At 37.7% G+C, this 20,834-nt stretch overlaps 1 protein-coding gene across 10 annotated transcripts in view; it reads left to right on the top strand.

Annotated features, from left to right (window-relative positions):
• The window catches only part of HPSE2 (heparanase 2 (inactive)), a 577,707-nt gene that overhangs the window by 422,849 nt on the left and 134,024 nt on the right, over positions 1 to 20,834 (top strand). For all 10 annotated transcript variants that reach the window (XR_001599306.2, XM_016164143.2, XM_016164141.2 and 7 more), the window contains one exon: positions 11,210 to 11,303. Coding sequence is in view for 9 of the 10 variants with exons in the window: in XM_016164143.2 (XP_016019629.2) it covers positions 11,210 to 11,303 (94 nt within the window). In the remaining variant the exon portion in view is untranslated. The remainder of the gene's footprint in view (positions 1 to 11,209; positions 11,304 to 20,834) is intronic.

Genomic DNA, 20,834 nt, shown 5'->3' with positions numbered 1-20,834 from the left:
AAAACAAACAAACAAACATACAAAATGGAAAGGCAAGTCGAAACTGAAAGAGCACATTGGCCTTATGTAAACAACAAAAGGTTTGCATCCAGAATACATAAAATATTTTTGCTGGTCAGTAAGAAAAGATGGAATTTGGCCTTAAGAAGGACAAAAGGCACGACCACGCGCCTCACGAAGTGCGTGCGCTGCTTCACATATGGAGCAGCCCTCCGACATTTGTGAGATAAGTTGTAGTCCCCAGTTTCCACCCCTGAGGCCTGTGATTGACCCAGTTTCTCTTGATGCTGTGCAGTTACCATTCTGATTTTGAATCCCTATTTATTTCTACTATTTGTAGATTTCCCTTTATTTCAAGTTTAGCCAGCATTTTTTATTTTATTCGTGCAGCATTTCTACATGTTCAAGATTGGAGGGGGCAATTCTTAAGTCAGTCATGTGTCTCAATTCCATTTTTATGAAGTCGGTTTAGATTAGAGTATGTGATGTGGCCCTGGATTGTTTTTGGGATTCATGACTTTATGTTACTAAATTATTATGGGCACAATAGATTAGAAGTGTTCACAGAAAAGGAAGCTACATAGACTAGGAAGAGTAAAATAGAGGGATCAGGGGCCTGGTGGTTTTTTGTTTTGTATAAGCAAAGGATCTAATAACATACAGTGATCTAATGATGCTCAAAATTTGCAACTACTCACAAATTATATCACCTGCAATGCTGATTAAAAATATAGATTCAAGGACTACACCCTGAGCCAAGGAATATATATTTAACAAACTGTCAATGATGGTGATTCATGTACGCAGGTATGAAATCATTACAAATAGGTAGGTACATGTTTGTTAACGCTACCATGGCAGCTGTATATCAGCTGTGGGAAATCTGGCAGATAATGCTTAATTCAAGAGAATAACTTGTACATTAGAGCTGTAGAGAATATTAATTGTTTTAGGTGACAAGGACTAGCAACCTCTGGCCTGCAGGCCACGTCCAGCCCATCATGCACTTTTGTGTGGCCAGCAAACCTTACGAAATGTTATTCACATTTGTAAATGGTTGAAAAGAGTCAAAAGAGTAATACTTTGTCATGTGAAGACTCTACAAAATTAAAATTTCAGTTTCCATAAATAAAGTTTATTTGAACAGAGCTATGTTTATCAATTTATGAATTATCTGAGGCTTCTTTTGCATTACAATAGCAGAGTTAAGAAGTTGCAGCAGATAACCCTGAAGGCCTAATTGACTTATTATCTGTATCATTGCAGAAAAGTTTGCAGACCCCTGGACAAGGCTTTAAGCCTTTAATGTGCAGGCCTATCAGTTTCCCCAAGGCTGCCTCCATTTCTTTATCTTGCCTCCACATACATACACTCTGACTGGATGTCTTACAGTGAAGCCCTGGACTGTCTTCTTTACAGTGAAAGAAGAAAGCAAAACGGCCCTGTTTTCATTCAGAAAGATCCTTTAAGTTTACCAGTGAAGTATTCTGTGATCTTTGGGAAAATACATTCTGGAAATATCAGGTAACTCTGATTGTATTAATTCAATCCTCACCAAATTCTGGTGCCACTTAGAAGAGCTAATTCTAGCCCTATGAAGACATAAAAATGTCTACAAATTTTTAGAAGGAGAAATCTATTTATAACAAGTTAAAGGTTAATTGATTCATGATTCAACCTCACACTATACTGTATCAAAGCATTTTATCTGACAAAGAAAATAGTGATTTTAAACTCTATAAGAAAATATGACTTCCTAAAGTTTTACTGAATATTTGAAAAGATGAAAGATGTATTTTGGAGAAAAGAAAAGAATGTAGGAAATAAGACTAAGGGGCTTTGCTTTATGTATATAGACGGCTAACTTTATAGTTTGTGAATTATTGAGTGCCTTTCTTTCATTTTCTCTCAACCTTCCTTCTGGCCACATTTTTATCCAATAGCAAAAATGATAAAAATAAATGAGGAAGTAAGAGTGGAAAATAGGTTTAGAAGAACAAGAAAGCAGTGGGAAAGATTAACACTCTAAAATGCATATCAGCTGTTTTTATATCTCTTGTTAGAGAAGGGCTACAAATGCTTCCAAGAGGAAAATAAAATCTGGTTTACATAAATCAAAAAAAAAATAACTGATTTTTTTCATGAGAAACATTATTTTCATGAAACTAAACCTTGAGGTAAATTTTTCATGTGGGTCCTCATGAAAAGTCTGCTATATATGATGACATAGATACTGTTTTACACGCATACATGCACGTGTGTGTAATATACACTTGTTGCCTGCCCTATTCTTTCAAAGGCACAGATGCAAAATCTCCATGAAGGAACAGGCGTGGCATGGGGACTGAGGCAGTGCAAAATAGCAGTAATTTCTCAATGTCGTATATAAAGCAGGGTGTGGAAATCAACTGAAATAGGAAACTTACATGAGATCTTTGAGCAGGCCATTTTATTTTGTTTTCCTCACATGTTGCATATATATTCTTATGTGCATCTGTTAGATATGCAAATTCATTAATACCAACTGAAATATAGGCTTCTTGTATGTGTTGAGGGGACACTCAATGTTATTATTTGACTCTGTGTCAAAGAGGAGACCTTGAGCCTTGGAGCCGTAGATCTGGAACGTGCCTTAGAAATCATTTTGGTAAAAAACGGCAAATATGTAGCACATGTGCCTTCGTTCCTTACTCTCATCACCATGGCAGACATTATTATCTGATCCCATTAATATATTAATTGACAAAGTAAAGTGGAGATAAGGCTACTTTTCAACACAACCCTTAATGCAAGTACTGCCAAAAGATCAGTGTTGGCATCAATAATAAGAATGCTTTTAGTGGATTTCTGGTTTTAGCCCCATTATGTAAAGAGCTTGGAAGGTGTTACTCTTATTTATTTAATAAGAAAAAGCTTTACAGTTTGAAAATGAACAATTTTTCTCTGACCTATCAGAGAATTACAATTGCAGGGCAAAACAACACCCTGAAATCTGGAAAGACAGGTGATCCAGAGTTACCACCAACATTTGTTTACTTGAAACAGAAAATACTGAAGCCATAAATTGGTAGGAAAATTTAAGTGGTAATTTTGATGAAGTGCTAGAGACTTATTATGGATCAGCTTGAGAGGGAGAAACTCCTGGATGCTTCAGTCTTAGCTCTCCTACTCCCTACTTTTGTGGAATTCAAAAAAAAAAAAAAAAATCCCCTTGTAGCTCTGCCAAGGGGAATATAAGAGTAATCATTGTGAACTATAACCAGAGCATTTTCTATAACAATGGCCAGCTCTCCAAGGGAAAAGTTATAACCAGAGCCTTATCCCATTTGGGAAAAGGCATTCCTTTCACTCTAACCCCTCTAGCCCTCCTGTCTCACCTAAGAGGGAAAAGCTATATCACTGGAAAGAAATTGTGATGTTTATAGCCCAAAGATACAGACCCACTAGAGACTGAAATTGAATCATAGTTAGGGAACCACCACACCAACAGTGTGCTAATGTAATAACAATGAATTACAGCAGAAACAACTGAAAGACATAGACTCTCTCTGAGAAGGAGTAATTAGGGAAGCCTAAAGTCAAGAGGTAACACAGAAACAAGTGCATGAGAGGAATTTGAAGCCTCTGGTACCTACAACTACAGCAAACAATACATAGCCCAGCTCCTAGCCCAAATCCTCACACTAAGGGTCTGCTTATCTGTTTCTATTACCTAATTCATCATGTTGGCTTTCAATAAAAAATTAAAAGGTATACCAAAAGACAAGAAAAAACATAGTCTGAACAGAACAAGCATCTGATCTAAATTCAGGTACAATACAGATATTGTAATTATTAGACGGGGATTTAAAAATAACTATGATTAATATGTTAAAGGCTCTAATTGAAAACAAAGATAGATGGATAGTGTAAGCAGAGAGATGGAAATGCTACAAAATGATCAAAAGCTAATACTAGAAATCAGAAACACTGTAACCGATGCAGAATGCCTTTGAAGGGCTCATCAGTAGACTGGACACATCTAAGGAATTAGTGAGCTTGAGAAATTTTTCAAACTGAAATGAAGAATGAAAAAAAACAGAACATCCAAGAACCATGGGACAGTTTTAAAGTGTGTGACATACACGTAATTGGAATACATGAAGGAGAAGAAAGAACAGAGGAGAATAATGAAGTAATAATGGCATGAAGTCATTCAAATATTGAAATAATAATGGTTGAAAACTTTACAAAATTAATGACAGACACAAAACTATAGATCCAGGAAGCTCATAAATACCAAGGAGGATAAATACCAAGAAAACCAACCCTAAGAAAATCCTGTTCAAGCTACAGAAAAACAAAGAAAAAGAGAAACCCTCGAAAGAAGCCAGGGATAAGCAAACTTTACCTATAGAGGACAAGAATGTGAAATACATTCATGCACCACTTAATGACAGGGAGACATTCTGAGAAATGCGTCATGAGGTGATTTCATCATTGTGCAAACATCATAGGTTGTACTTACACAAGCCTTGATGGTATAGCCTACTATACACCTAGGCTCTATGGAATAGCCTATTGCTCCTAGGCTACAAGCCTGTACAAAATGATACTGTAGAAAAGAACATGAGATTAAATCAAGCACAGGAAAAAGTGATGCTATCAAGAGACTTGGTAAACACAAGATGTGTGAGTCTGCTGCCAGAGTAACATGGCATACTGTCACATACTGTTTTACAGCAAACTCTTTCTGTAAGTAGAAAGAGTACACTCTAAAACAACAATTAAAAGTATAATGTAGTAAATACATAAACCAGTAACATAGTAATTTATTATTAAGTATTATATACTGTACATTGTATGGGCTATACATTTATAAGACTAGCAGCACAGTAGGTTTGACTATACCAGCATCACCAAACACATGCGAGTGGTGTATTGGTCTGTGGCGTTTCAACTTGCTGAGATGTCACTAGGTGATAGGAATTTTTCGGTTCCATTATAATCTTAGAGGATCACTGTCATATATGCATTTCATATATCTCCACAGACATTGGATTCATGGGGAGAATAACCTGGGCTCAGGACCCAAAGTGATATGCAAGGAATTAGGAGAAAGAAAAGATTAAAAAAAAAAAAAAATGGGGCCCTTAAGACAGTATTTGAGTCTCAGAGCCTCACTTTCGACTCATATAACTGTGGGTTATATTATACAGGCAGTCATGATTTCATTAAATGTATCATTTTGAGCACCTATTAAGTGCTACAATCCTGACCTTTACATGTACCATTTTTCAATGATAACATTTTTTCAAAGTATCTACTCTTTGAAATTTCTGAACCCTTTAGTCAGCTGGGTGACTCCTGTATGGATTTATAGGAACTGGTTTAAGAAAGCCAAAGAAACATCCATAGTCTGTAGGATTTTTTTTTTTTTTTTTTGTAACAGCATTTATTTCATCCAGGCTCTACTTGCCGAAAGTTTTTTTGAACACTAGATAAGATGATTGACCCATTACAAATAAGATCAAGAATAATGTAGCCTCAGAAAGAAAACCAAAAGGCAAGTGGGAAGACGAATGTGCTTAGCAGGAGCCCAGAGTGAGGACGTTTGGAGGAGGGACAAATATAATTTATAAAGCTTTAGAGAGACGCATGTCAGCCTCTCCCATGTTTGGCTTTGAGGTGTCAGAATAGATTTTATAGGTCAACAGGGTTGTTCTAATGATTATCCAAGCTTCTCCCCCTTCTGTGGGGAAGGCCCCAGTTTTATGGAATTACCTGCCCAGTCAGCAGGCTGGGTGTTAGAATTCTGAGCAGACTGCCCCTCCTCCCTAAAAGCAGCAGGCGGCAAAATAGGTCCGGAAATTCCTGAGCATTGGGAAGCCAGCGCTAATGCAATTACCTGAAATAAAAGAAGGGGTCAGATAATAAGGGGCAAAGGTTTTTCCTTTTAAAGTAAAGAGCCAGGTAAACAAAACCAGCTGCCTCTGGAGCCAACAAACTCTCCTTATTAAATGTTTTAAGAGGCTAATGGGCATAAGTGGCTAATTGTAGTGCAATGCGGAATACTGAATCTAAAGGCCTGGAGAAGGGGGAAGGGTGATCAGGGTTAAAACCTGGCTGGCAGGGACAGAAAGGAGAAGAGAACTAACTGCCCCTGGCAGAGACTCCCTCAATGGACAGAATGGAATTAAAGTAGGAGTAAAACGATTTGACCCTGGCGTCTCTAATGTTTCCATCGGTATTCCTGTGAGATGGGCTTGGAAGTCTCAGCTGGGATAGTTTTAAATTTATATGCTAGTAGAACAGAATCTAGAATGTTTTTTAAATAACTAATTATGGAAGACTTTATGTGTATTTACTATGAAAAATTCTGAACACGTATACAGCAAAATGTTAATGGGTCTCGCTACGCATTGGGCTTATTAGTGATTTTTTGTTTTCAAATTTTAATTTTGTCTATGTCCATTTTTTAACTTGCCCATAATGAGCCTTATTTCTTTTATAATAAACAAGTAAAGGAAAAAACTTTAAAATGAAAGGTATTAAACTGGAAGGAAAATTGAAACTAAGGAGGGCAGGAGAATTGGTGAATAAAATACTAAGTGCTTGCATTTAGTTCGTGTGCTCTGCCGACTTTGCCGTCTTCCCTAATGTGTGGTTGATATGACTTACCAATCTACAGACCAGCAGAAGGAGTGATGGCTGCTGGTAATGAGCCAGATAGGCTATTTGTCCACACAGAAAGGTGTCGACCTTGCTGCATTTGTAATAGTTCCCAGAAAGGTTATTTCTGCACAGCCTCTCTTGCTTCCACTTTTAGTTGAACAGCTCAGCCACTTGCGTGATCCTAAGAGATGGTTAAGTTTCAGTAATGCTTGGAGGAAGACTACGATTTACCTAAAAATATCAGTCTTTGTGTTTCTAGAACCAATCATTCTGCCAGGATTGATGTGAAAGATACTACAGCACCTCTAATTGATAGATTTCCTTCCTCTTTTCCCTCTTTCTTTCTTTCCCTCTATCCTTCCTTTCCTCTCTGATTTGTTTAGTCTTCTGGTATTTTTTTAGCCATTACTAAACTAGTCAACTCTTGCAGCAAGACTATTTGATAGCTAAGAATGGTCTTTGTCACTCCAGTGAGAAAGAGAGAAAAGCAGAGAGAGTTTCCCCCAGGTCACTGGACAGTCAGTTGGAATCCAGTCCTACTTCCTTTTACTTAGTCTTAGTGAGAAATCACCATCTTCATCATTTTTAACAATTAATTCTTACCAAATGGTTATCACAGGCTACTCCACCTTCTTCATGTACAAAACTAAATGATATACTGGACCCTTTACCATCAAAGAACCAAAGCTCTGTAACAGACAGGAATTTTAAAAGTAACCACAGATAGTTGACAATGTTTCCTTAGAAGCTTCACATTTATGAAGGGTAAGCGCAGCAAGCTAACTGTTCAAGGGTACCCGAGAAAAAGGCATAGGTATTTATCAGACTCAAATCTATCGTTAAATTATCCCCTTTCTTAAACGTGATACTAAATTCTGGGAGACCGAAGTTCATATTTCCACGGTACAATATAAGTATGGATTTAATGTTGTAAATGAAAGTTGCTGAAACTTCTCAGTATAATGTGGGGATTCCTCTGACATCCAAATATGAATTTGACTCAGCCTGAGGTTATTAAAAAGATCATGATAGGCTGGCAAAGGAAGGGACTCTTAGCTGGGCCACAGGTAGAGGCAATGCCCAGGGCCATATGTGAAGAGCATTTTAGAAGGTGTCTGACATCTCTGTTAACTTCTCTTATTTTCTTGGAGAGCTCATCTATAGCCATGGCTTACTTCATTACTTATGAAGAAGACACTCAGGTTAATATTTTGTCTTAACTTTTTTTGTACCTCCTCCTCATGTCTCCAACTACCCGTTACATATTTCCTCTTTGACATTCTCTGCATCGTTGATATTCCAAACAGAATCATTCATCTCTTCAACAAACCCAAAACTTAGTCTGACTGGCCTACATGTCCTTGGCACCAGTGTTCTCCGAGACATTCTCATAAGCTCATGGTCATAATCGATTCCCTTCCTCTCTCCCTTACACTCTACAGAAGCTTTATTTTATTAGTTCTTCCTTCACAGGCTCTCACTTTTACTCCTTTTCATGACCTCCTTTACTTAGACCCATATCCCTTCTTGCCTGTACTATTGAGATAAGATAACCTTGTCACTCAAGTTTCCTGCCTGGAGCTCTCCTCTCCCCTGCTCCATTCTAATTCATGACCTACAAGCGTAGCCTAAGACTGAGAGTGATTGAATCCAGCTTGTTAGGTTAAAAGGGAAACCAAGAATCAGCTCTAAAAATCTTAAACCAAAATTTTGACTGGAATTTCTCCTCTACATGTCATATGAAGAAGGAATTGGACTATTTCTGGGTCTAAGAAAACAGCTGTTGCATGGGCAATAAGAGGGAACAAATTTTAAACCTATGTTAGAAGAGCCTTTCATGGATTTGATCTATAATACAGTGGAACAGTACTAATAGACATGAATGTGCATTCCCTGTGCTAGATAATCACTTCTTGGGGATGTTGTAGCAAGTTTACATGGTTGAGATCACGTGACCATTAAAGTCTTTTGAAGCTCCACATTTTTGCGACATAATCACATCCCTCTCCATCCCTCCCTTTGCCTCCCACCTATTGGGAATCCAGAATCTGTTCTTGGTGCTTCATACTTCCCTCATTCCAAATCCTACTGAAGATAAACATGCTGTCCTTCTCCAGACAGATGCTACCCTCCTCACCCTAAACCACAGCTTTTCAGTTGCTGCCCCCTTGGGCCCTTGAGTAACCTGGAGGGTAGATGTGGTTATTGAATGCCTTTCACGTGCCAACTTCTTTACCCAGCATTTTTTCAGATTTAATTGGTATAGTAGCCCCGTGAAAATATTATTGTTTCTTTTAAAATCAATTTTAAAGAAAAAGAAATCCAATATCATATAAGTAATAAGTGACAAAGCTGAGATTGAATCAAGGTTTTCTAACTCCAATTTCGGTGTACTGGAGAAAAAAGACAAAAGAAAGGAAGGGAAGAGTGAAGGGCCTCTCAACTTTGGGCCATGGATTGTGTGGGTTAGGGAGGGTGTTCACAGGAATCCTACATATTGAAAAGAGTACAGCTGGCATTTTTATCTCAATAAGTTCTAAACTATATGTGTTGTCAGCAAAATTTATACATTTGGATATTTAAAATAGTTACTGGGAGCTAACAAAAAAGAAAAGAGAAAACTATAACACATTTCATTAAAGCATAAATAGTAATTACAGTTCATTTTTATCCTATGCTTAGTTATGATGTATTATAGTAACAAGTATGCATGTCCTTCAGTGTGTTAGATTAATATTGTATGAGTTATTTTAAGGTTTAACACTACTATGCTTTAATGTGCCTGGCTTTCATGTACTATGCTATCTAATCACAACTTTTAAAAAAAAAAATCGGAGATGCTAATAGTGAAGTACTAACAGGAAGAGGTTGTGAGGTGGTGGACATGGGCACGAGAGCACTGTGTGTTGCACATAATAAATGTTTATTGGATCATACCAGGAATGAGGTAAAAGGTCACATTGTTGTTTTGTTTTATTCCCTAATATAAAAAACCACAAAAATTTTCAAAAGCATGTTACCCTTTGATAAAATTCCACATTTAGAATTCTATATTCACGTAAATTTAATTAGTCTCCTATTGTTTATGACCTCATTTCGTGAGCTGAAAATTAGAAAAATTAGAAAACAAAACAAAACAAAACTAAGAGTCATTGAGTGCTGAACACTTTAGATTTATGTGCTTCATCTTCAGTTAATCCTGAGAAGTAGATATGTCACCTGCCTTTTGAGAATAAGAAAACTGAGGCTGATAGAGGCCAATAACTTGTGCAAGATCACATAAGTGGTAAATACCTGATTTGAAATTTGAACTCAGATGTCTCTGGCTCCAAAACCCATACTCTTTCTAACATATCAGTGCTGGATTCTGTGGACATGTCTGAAGTGGTGAAGAGGCCAAAGGGAAGGCTGAATGGGTGAAGTTCATCTCCTACCTTCACTTCAACCACGCAGTACCTGCTTTACAATTAGAAAAAGAAGTTTAACCAGTCTACTATATCACATATTTGTATGGGAATTTAACATTAAAAAATAATTCTCGTATAGTTCTGTAATGTGTATTGATAGGTTGGTGTCTTATTAAAAACGAAATAACCTATCATTAGCTTTTAGCCAAGGGGACCGGAGTGGATTGGAAAAGGGACTTGGGAGTTATACGTATTGATTTAAATTAAATTGATTTAATTTGGAATTTTGCAAAGGTGGGGATGGAGAGGTTTAGGATAATGAAGTTCAGCGAACCCTGGGCCAATCTCAACTTAGTCTTCAGAGTGAGGCTTCACAAAGAGAGTCCCCAAAAGTTGGACGGACCTATTTTAGTCCACCTGTTCATAGCACAGTATCAGCACAACTTGATTTTTAATTTAAGCTTCCTAACAAAACCAGACACCCTCACACCCATGAGTGCCAAACTTGTTACTATTTTAGGAGAGGGCTCCTTTACTCTGTCTGACTTATTTATTTGTTTGTTTATTCATTCCTTCATCCATTCATTTACTTCAGATGTGGCAGAAGATTGACTACAAGATATTTTGCCCAGGGAGGCGAGCTAGAGATGAAACCTTTGAGACCCACTCACTGCACTAAATCAGATTTTTGTGATTGGGGTTTGTTTTCTTATTTAAAGATGTGGAAACCTATCAAAATATTTGAATATTCTTTCAAACTTCTCACATATCTTTATTACTTTAAGTTATGAGTGGAGGTGGTATGGAATAGGTGTTAAATTACTTTCCCTAGGGTGGGGGAAGTAAGCTTTTCCCCATTACTCAATTTGCTTTACGGATTCCCGTCAATTCCTATTGAGCAGGCAATGTAGTTTTATGTGACAAATGTTGAAAAAAAATCACACTATTAGCCCACAAATGGAGAAGGAAATGAAAAAAAATAAAATTACATTATTTATTCGACATGTACCCAGGGTCACACATTCTAGGATATAAAAGCCCACATGAACCCTGGGCTGTTTCCTCAAGCAACAGAAACCTCTGACTAGAGAAGGATATGTAGTCTTCGCTCGAGATTTTATCTGATTCTTATTTTATTTTTATTCCAGTTGCTACATTGATGGCCGGGTGGTCAAGGTGATGGACTTCTTGAAAACTCGCCTGTTAGACACACTCTCTGACCAGATTAGGAAAATTCAGAAAGTGAGTAAAAGTCTCCTGGGAAGAAGAGGGGTCAGTTTGGGGGAAAGGCAAGGAAAGATCACAGGGTCCCAGCTGGATGTCAGCACTGTGGAAATCAGGGTAGAAAAATAGTACAGTCCTGATTCGCATGGTATAGAGTTCCCTCTCACAGTTGGTGATTATTTATTGTTTTTCAAATTGAGAAAGATTTGAATGTGCCCTATCAAAAGTTAAAACTTGTCTATTTTAATAACAAATATTTTGTAATAGTTTGCTACCAAATTATGAGTTTCTTAAGGATAAGTTTACTTCATTATTTTCTTTTTCCAGGAGTTTGTTTTGGGTTAGTTTAAGAAGAGAATGATTATATTCATTCAGTGAAATTCTGGTCTGGGACATTGGCAATTCTGAGCTATCCTTATACCATATCTATATGTCTTAGAATTAGCCGAGACATCTTACTTTTGTAAGGATGTGGGGAAAGCTATATTATATTAAGCAATTGCATGTAGATCCTCATACCAAGACATCTTTGGTCAATAGTTTCAAATAAGTACAATCAAAATCACCAGTGCTTGCTCGTAAAATTTCTAATCTCGCTTTTGATGTTCTGATATAGTACATCTGGAATGGATCTCAGACATCTCTATTTTTAATAGTTATTTACAGAAAATCTACAGAAAAACAGCAACAAGTAGGTCTCCATTAATATGGGATGAATAAAGAAGTAAATGGACAAATTAATGAATGGCTTGTTTAAAATTAGCTGTGTAATAAAATCCTATTTGGAACAATCATAGAAAAGCACTTCTGATTGCTAAAGTGGAAGTCTGTACCCTGTTTTGCATGCATATCAACATCACACTCAGATTACAAATATCTTTTTGAGTCCTCTTATTCTCAAAGGGTTTTAGAGGCCGAGAAGCCTTAGGCCTTCTGGACTTTCGCACCCATGTCTGATCCCTCTGGGGATTAGATGCATTGGCCAGCACCCTTATCTGTCACCACCTTCTACTAGGCAAGGCCTAGGGGAACTGCATGACTTGAAATATCTCTTCCAGTATCTGTCTGACATTCATTTAGTTTTTAACATTTAAGGATTTAATGTTCGCTGAGCACTAAGCAAATACTAGGCAAAGAGCCAGGTGCTAGGATACAAAATGGAATAAGACATGCTCTCTACCCTGGAGGAACTCACGGTTTTAAGGTTTAACACTTACTTGGAGCAGGTTGAGAAACATATTACCTAATGTAATAGAATGTCAACCTATTGAACACTACAGTTTTCTAAGCATATTATAGTAACCCGATATTAGATATTGTTCTCTAAAAGAAAGGGTGGGGGGGGGGAGTAACTTCTTTCTTTCTTTCTTTCTTTCTTTCTTTCTTTCTTTCTTTCTTTCTTTCTTTCTTTCTTTCTTTCTTTCTGTAGATATGTATTGAGCACTTATTGTGTTTCAGCACTATTCCAAGTGTTTGTATACAATACCGTACAAAATAGACATGTCCTATATTTTTTGCTTTTCTGGTTTTGAGTTTAATGACACAATCGAAGGGTTGTTGGAAGTAAGATGGTTCAGTGATGTCATGGCACTGAGAATGAAGGTTCCGTCTCTGCTCCTGTAATTATTTAGATAGAATAAAAAGCTTTAAATCAGAACTAAGACGAAGGTGTTGGGAATTATGTTCTCCCCTTTCTTCCCACTACCAATCACCCTCCACCAATGCATACTCCTTAATCACAAAATGTTCAAACACTAAATAAGTAAGCTAAGTTTACCTCCTGATTTGTACAGGTAGGACCAAAGAAACTTAAGGAAAAGGGCCCAAACCCTATGCACAATTGAGATTCAGACATTTAAAAAACATGTCTGATGGACTTGGATGGGGAGGGCAAAGTACAATTTCAGGGAGAGACAGTGGAGACTCTAAGAGACATAACATATATGCAGAAGGTACCTGGCAGGGGATGGCTAGAATTAGCAGTAAGGCCTGTAGTCACCTTTTGGCTATTGCAAACAGAATATGCCCCAAGGTCCCCTCAGGTCTCGGTTACTGTTCTGGTTATGTCTTGTGCAACAAATTACCCCAAAACTTAGTGGCTTAAAACAATCATTTATTATGCCCCTGGATTCTATAGGTCAGGAATTCCTACAGGGAACTGTGAAATAGATATCACCCCATGATGTCTGAAGCTTCTACTGGAAGGCTGGTGACTAGAATCATCAGAAGGCTTGTTGACTAATGTGTCTTGCAGTTAGTTGATGTCAGCTATCGACTAGCACCTTTGTGGGACTAGTAACTGGAATACCTACACATAAACTCTTCATGTAGCCTGGGCTTTCTCCCAAGGTTCTAAAGTCAGGCGCCCAAGAGAGAGCCAGGTGGAAACTACATCACCTTCTCTAACCTACCCACAGAAGTCACAGGGCATCACTTTAGTCATAGTCTATTCAATGAGACAGTCACCAAGACCAATAGAGATTTGAGGGGGAAGGAAATAAACTCCTTTTGTTGGGAGAGTGGCAAGATTCTGAAAGAACATACAGGATCAGAAATACTTTTGCAGTTATTTTTGGAAAATACTCTCTGCCAAAGTTCTATCCTCCCTGTTTCATTTAGTAGCCTTCGGTCATTTATCTGACTAGTTTTCTATTTCTAACTGTCTTTTACAGAGCTCTTGCCAGATATTGCCTTAAATGGGTATCTGCCAGAGGTGTTGCTGGATCACAGATTCCTTGAGATTTGATTTATGCGATAGGCTCTTCATTGGCTACAGCAGCCTGAACCCAGTTGTTAGGACCTCTAGGATAAGATTCTCTTACCACATTCTAGGATGTGCTAGGTGCAAGCCTGCCCTAGGGAAATGAGGGCTGTTTTGCTAGTTGAAAAGTTGCTTTGGCTGTTCCTAAAGTCTCCTGTGAGTGGGAAGGGGTATGAGGAAATAGAGTCTAGAGTTGCTAAACTTTTCTTGTGAGCCCCAAAACCTGGTCTGGAGATGAGCAAAGTAAGATTTTAATATGTATATACCTGAAACTCTCATTTGAAAACTAGAGATGGAATCTTGTTTTTTTTTCTCTACTTTGGGAAGTTCAGAGAATTCCTAATGATACCCTTACCCTGAGGCCCACAGAGATGGAAAAAGGGCAGATCCCACCAAAACAGATTCATGTGGGATTGGTTAGATAAATCAGTGGTGAGACTGTTTGAATAAGAGATAGAATACAGGATTTGAAGTCTGGTGACTTGGATTGCAGCTCAGGCTTAGTTGTGTGTCCTTGGGACATTACTTAATTTCTCTGATTTTATTTCTTCATGTATAAAATGAGGATGCTAAGAATACTATCTTCCTTCATTCTTAGGAAGTTTAGGAAGGTCATGTGAAGCCCTGTTTTGTTAATAGCTATTGAATGCAAGTTCTTATTGCTATTATTGTTGTTTTGTTATTGTAGTTATTTTTAATAACAATTTATGTAACTGGAGAAGCTTCATACTACCTTCATCCTCAACTTGGTCTTTGCTTTTTTCCTCTTTTCTCTTTCCTTGAACCCTGGAGAATATGATAGGTGATATTTTTGGTACTTGAAATACAATGACTCAATTGCTTCAGACAGCTATTGTTTCTGAATTTGAACTGCCACTTATAGAAAAATTCTTGGTTTTCTGAGCAGTGGGTGAATTCTTGTATGAAAATCTACATGAAAGCCAAACAGAGACAATGTTTGGACAACTCACTTCTTTGGATGATCCATACACTCTCTCCCTTCCATTAGAATGAGGATAATCGTTCGTACTTTGTGAGATGAGTCAAGGGAAAAAGTTCAGAATCTAACAATGCAGGCAAGAGTCCGATGGGAAAGTATTCTTTCAGGATACAATACAGATGGTATAGGGTGGATAGCTGGGCTGACTCCAAAACAATGACATAAGAACCAACAAGAACCACTTTGGCTTAAGTCACTTTGATTCTACGATTTGTGTCTTCATCTCCTAGAGGAATAAGAGGAGGAAATAACACTTTGTGATATTATTTTCAGCAATTCAATAAGCACAGGAAGGAGTTGGTGAAACCCCAGACATAAGGGAAGAATTTCCAAAAGTACTGTCCATATGATTGTGTTTTGGATACCAATAAACTGAACAATTGGCTTCCCTAATATTTGAAACATTCCCTCTTTCCTCCCTCCCTTCTTTCTTCCTTCCTTTATTTATCAACCATTTATAACATTCTTAGTATTTTCCAGACCCCTGAGGATAAAATGGTAAGCAAGACTGATATGGTAGTTGCCCTCATAGACTTCATGGTCTAGTGGAAAACTATTTAATGAAGCAAGCAATGATAATAATATGTGATGACTCCTATAATAGGGGCATATAGGGTGCAATGGGAGCCCATGGTGGGAAAGTTCTACCTTCTAAAGGAAGTGAAATAAGAGAAATCCTCCCAGAGATGGTGACATTTAGGATACCACCTAAAGGATAGACACCTTTTCATTATACAGTTCTTCTTGGGGTATGATCAGAGGATTCCTGATTGCCGATGTGTATGGTAGAGGGAGTGGTTTATATGGTTCATAGAGTAACCACAATCATTCTTTTGTTAGCATCTCGTTGCTTATGATTGCTTATAATATTTAATAAAGTTTAACTCTTTGAAGTCTCAATAAATATAGTAACAATATTCCACTTTTCCCAATATATCTTAGTTGCAGGATCATAGAACCAGGTAAAGCAGAGGGATATTCAATCCTTTTAAAGTAATTAATAGATCAAAAAAAGAAACTTCTGTTCTCAACCAACCTCCTGGCTTACTTATTTGAGCCTCTTAGTATATCAAAGGGGAAGAGGGTAAAAGAATGTTATTTTTCAGGATCATTAACTAGAAGCACAACTAAAGGAAAAATGAAGACAATGATGTTAATTTTCTCTAATGAAGAAAACTGGAAAATGAAAACAGAACAGTTGTATCACCACAAAAATCAGATTTTGATTCATTCACTCATTCATTCAGTAATAGTAAATGCTTATTTTAATGTTCCAGAGCCTACCATATTGCTTTTCACTTGACAAGTGCTCATTAAGTGTTAGAGGGAGGAAGGCAGGCAGGGAGAGGAAGGTGAGTAAGCAGAGTGAAATAGTGGAGGAAGTGTTAAAGAAGTAGTGTCTATGTCCCATTCACATTTGGATCTGCCGTCTCCGCTATTCATTCACATGTGGAAGAATCTAATCTGCTACTAACTTGTAACAGCATTGACTAGATAGAAAATAATGTAGCCTATGAGTAGGCACAGTAAGAGATTCTTTCTGGGTATGTGTTTAGAGGTGAAGGAAAGGTCCCTTTGTAGCTCAAAATAACTGCACTCTGTCTGCTAATGCTGGACATTTCATTTTAGAAAAATAATCTTCCATTGGAAGGAGAACATAAAATGTAAATAACCTGAGAAGAGGTAAACTACACTGGTTTAAAGCCATACTATGGTGTCGATACCAAATAGAAGGTCCTTTCCAAGAGCAGGTTTTGATGGAAGGGAAGAAAAACACAGGCCAAGGAAGTACTCAGGAGAGGCAGAGGACTCTAAATACACACTGTGGCACCTTGATACCTTAGTGACATTCTTGGGTGATTCTAAGTTTTGTGGGGCCAGAAGCCTATACAATAGAGATCTCTTTAAGAAAAAGAAAACACAAATCTGCACATTTTAGAAGTACACCTAACAAATGAACATATTACAAGGGCCTGCCCAAGACAACGGTAGAGGCCTATGAATGGGGGGAGCTGGAATTTTAAGCTTCATGAGCTTCCCAGTAAATTAGCCACTGTGACCTCATTGGGCTGTGCATCTGCCAATGGGAGAATATGACCCAAGCATAACTTTGGCTCTGCTCTTTCATATATGAGACACTAGTGATAAGTGAGGAAATCTAGCTGGAAAGGTGTATTTACTACAAAAGAGCTCTGAAGTTTAGATCAGTGTCATTCCATAAACCATATTTTCTTGATTCTTCACACAAATAATTATAAAATGTACCATCAGTTTAATAACAGCCAGAAGGAGAGAGTAAACAGCTGACAGGTTTCTTTCAATATTATTATGAAATGTAAAATGCATCATTAACTTACAGAAGTATAGTAATTGTATTATCTTTTAGGTTACAACTGCCATTTGAGTGCATCATATATTACAAATCCATTGAAGAAACCAGTATTTTGCTCAAGGCCGCACTTGCTAAGTAGTAAAATTAGAATTCAAACCCAAGCCCACCTAATTCCAGAACCTACACTCTTATCTAATATACTATTCTGCATCTCCTATACTTGTTAACCATTTATTTTGTAATCCATGTAACATCCCTAACCACCCAGAATCAGATAGGCTTTTTAAAGAAGAATACTGAATGTTCCTGGTGAAAGAACATCACTTTGATCCTCAAATCAGTTGCTATAATTTGGGGTGGGTGTCCTAGAAATGAGAGTCAAATGAAAGTTGGTGCTATATATTAGGTAATATCTAATATTACCACAATATTAGAAAATGGAAGTGGACAAGGCTTTTCAGGGAGCGATTTGCATTTATTCACTGGACTCCACTGATGTTTCATGTGCACAGATTTTTGGTCCTGTAATGTACAAGGCAATGGCAATGTGAAGGCACATGCTGCCCATGGACAATTAAAAGGAACGGCCCTGGGAACAAATTGCTGTTCAGGGAAAAACTTCTTCAGAAGGAAGAGGAAACTTAGGATGACTTTCCACTGTTTTCACATGGAAGTGGAGACATCATAGGGTTTTTCCTGAGTGAGAAGAATTCTTCCCTGACACTGGTGGAACCTATGCCTTGCCAGTGGGTAGACTGTCCAATAAGGCTGAGGGGTTGGTTAGTCACAGAAAAGGACTGAGGAAAGGAAGAAGAGTGATTTATGTGCAATTAGCTGCTTTCCAAGCTCTCCCTTCACCAGCACTTATCCTTGAACATAGTCATTGCTTTGGGACTCTGTGAAACTTTCTTCCTTATTTTCTTGCATATGCTCATAATTTCCTTGCCTCCCTGGTGACTTATCTTTTTTGTGTATGTCTTATTTTAATTTTATGTTTTGTTGCAATTACATTCAATTGCTTTTCCATGGTTTGAGATAACAAAAGCAGAGAATGCGATATTAAATCCTAAAAATGACACAGAAGCCACAAATTAAAAATTGATCTGATATCAGAAGAAAATGGGCAGAAAAAAAAGCACTCCAGAACAGGAAGATGATAAAAAGAAATTATACATAAAAAAAATTAATGAAACACAGGAAATCCATTAGACAGAAGAAATAAATCAAGAAGAGTATGATGAGATATTGGAATGATTGAGCTCGGAATAGCCCAGCTCGTCTGACCTAAGAAGGACATCTTAAATATGGAGGCAGTTTAGTCAATCAGAAGCCTCTAGATCTCTTCGAACAGGAAAATTCAATTAGAAAGTAGACAGAGCCCTGAACTTCAACTGTGAAGATTTGGCGTTTGCTCTTATGGTTTTGAAACTATTAATTATCTTCTCTGAAATTCAGCCTTTTCATAAGTAAAATGTTATCTCTCTCATTTATTAATAGGTAAGTTATTTCATTATGTCATTATTTTACAAGTATTTAATAAGTTAACTGTCAAGCATTCTATAGGACATGCAAAAAGGAAAAAAATGTGGCTTTCTCAAGCTGCTTATAGTGTAGGAAGGAAAACAAATAGCAAACAGAAAATTATAACTCAGTATAATAATATCAAGGTCAGAGATAGATTCAAAGAACTTTGGGGCCCAAAGGAGAGAATTAATTTTTTGAAGGTATAAGGAAAGTTTCACAGAGGCAGGAACGTGTGAATCAAGTCATAAAGAAAAAATCAGACAACACGAGTGAGGAATGGATAGGGGAGAAGGTGATTGGTAAAAACCTAAAAGATCATATAGATGAAAATGGTAAGTCCGTTCTGTATTGTAAACCATAGGTGTTATGGGCAGGGAGGGAAAAAGAGAGAGCTGAGGGGTGGTTATGAAGAATCTTAGATAACGAGATACTTAAAGTAGTTGGCATTAAATCCTATGGGTTAAGTGGTTCTCAATGTCATTTCACCATATCTAACATATTCCCATGGAGAAATGGATAAAATAGACCGTGGGTTGTGTGCAGTTACTGATTCTTTAGTTGTCGTTCCTGCCTCTCTCCCTAGTTAAGGAAACATTTCATAATGGTGCATGAAAAGAATGTTACTATGACAACTTTGAATCCACTCCTTTTTTAAAGTAAATCATCCCCAGATCACTGCTTTCAGTTTTATTAGAAACAAGTTAACTCTTTTAAGTAACATCTCCTAACTAATCACATGGACCTCTCTTTGTGATCACGTGATTGAGTATTGCTGCTGGTAATGGGGAACCAGTGAACATTCCGAAGCTGGGGGGAGACTTGTCAAGCTAACAAATGGCAGCAGTGTAGAGGATGGACTAGACGAGAATGGACTTGGTAAGAAGACCAAGGGAGAAATAAGATCCAACACTCACTAAGGGACAACGAGGAAGGAGAGGGCAGAACGGAATAATTGCCCTCCTCTTTGAATATAGTAGGGAGCTTAGGGTCAGAAACACACAAGAAAGATGGAAAGAAACACTGAAACATTACTGAACTCTCACTTGGACCCCTTATAAATATAATAATGAACAAAGGGACAGGGGCACCCCCAAGAAGAGTTCTGTGTGAAGGTAAGGTTTAAGAAGCTTCCTGAAGCTATTCTGCTCCTTTGAACAAATGATAGAGGGGGCCAGGTCAGGTTTCTTAAAGAGCTACTGCTGTTCCTGAGGTCCTGGGGAAGGTTCAGTTCCACGTAGATGAGATGCTGGAATTAATGGACTCCAGCTTCTTTTGGAGAGTAGGCCTCCTGCCAAGGCTGATTAGCCCAGCTGGCCTGTCCACCGTTCCTGTTTTATTGCTTCCTTTCTCATTAAGGAAGGTGTTGGGTTTGGATAACCATAAACAACATGTCTGTTGCTACAAGACTACCATCTCTTGCATAGCCAGTGGCTGAGACCAGGCTCTCAGGAGTCTTTTTTAAAGACTTAGATCTCAGTTTTTGGAGAAACAGGGAAAGGAAGCCCAGGTTTGAGAATGTGCCACATAAATGGTTATTTTCCTATTTTTACTGTTTTTTCCTTTTTTAAAAAATTCAAGGTGGTAGAGAAAATAAAAAATTTTGTGGATGTCTCCAAATTCCCTGTTCTCCATAGGCCCCAGGGCTGAAGTCTGTCTGGGACAAAGAACTGCTAAAAGGGAGCCAACCACTCGGCTTCCCTCATAGTAGCAATCTCAGCATTTGTACTTCTCCCTCCCCAGATAGTGTGTTCCTTAAAACAACCTTCATTGGCACATCATTTCTCAGCAGGAACGTACCCTTGTTTTTTCTAGTCCTGCAATTTTCTCTCTTTCAGCACAGGGAGAATCATATTTACGTAGAAAACCACAGCGTTGAACTATAGCCTTCAGTTTCTTAGAGTTTCACTTTCTAAGGGAATTTTGCAGGTGGTT

Source organism: Rousettus aegyptiacus, unplaced genomic scaffold, assembly GCF_014176215.1.
Source record: "Rousettus aegyptiacus isolate mRouAeg1 unplaced genomic scaffold, mRouAeg1.p scaffold_m13_p_6, whole genome shotgun sequence".
In the NCBI taxonomy this organism is placed as follows: Eukaryota; Metazoa; Chordata; class Mammalia; order Chiroptera; family Pteropodidae; genus Rousettus; species Rousettus aegyptiacus.
Note: the sequence above shows the minus strand (reverse complement) of the source record. Positions and strands in the feature narration are given on the sequence as shown.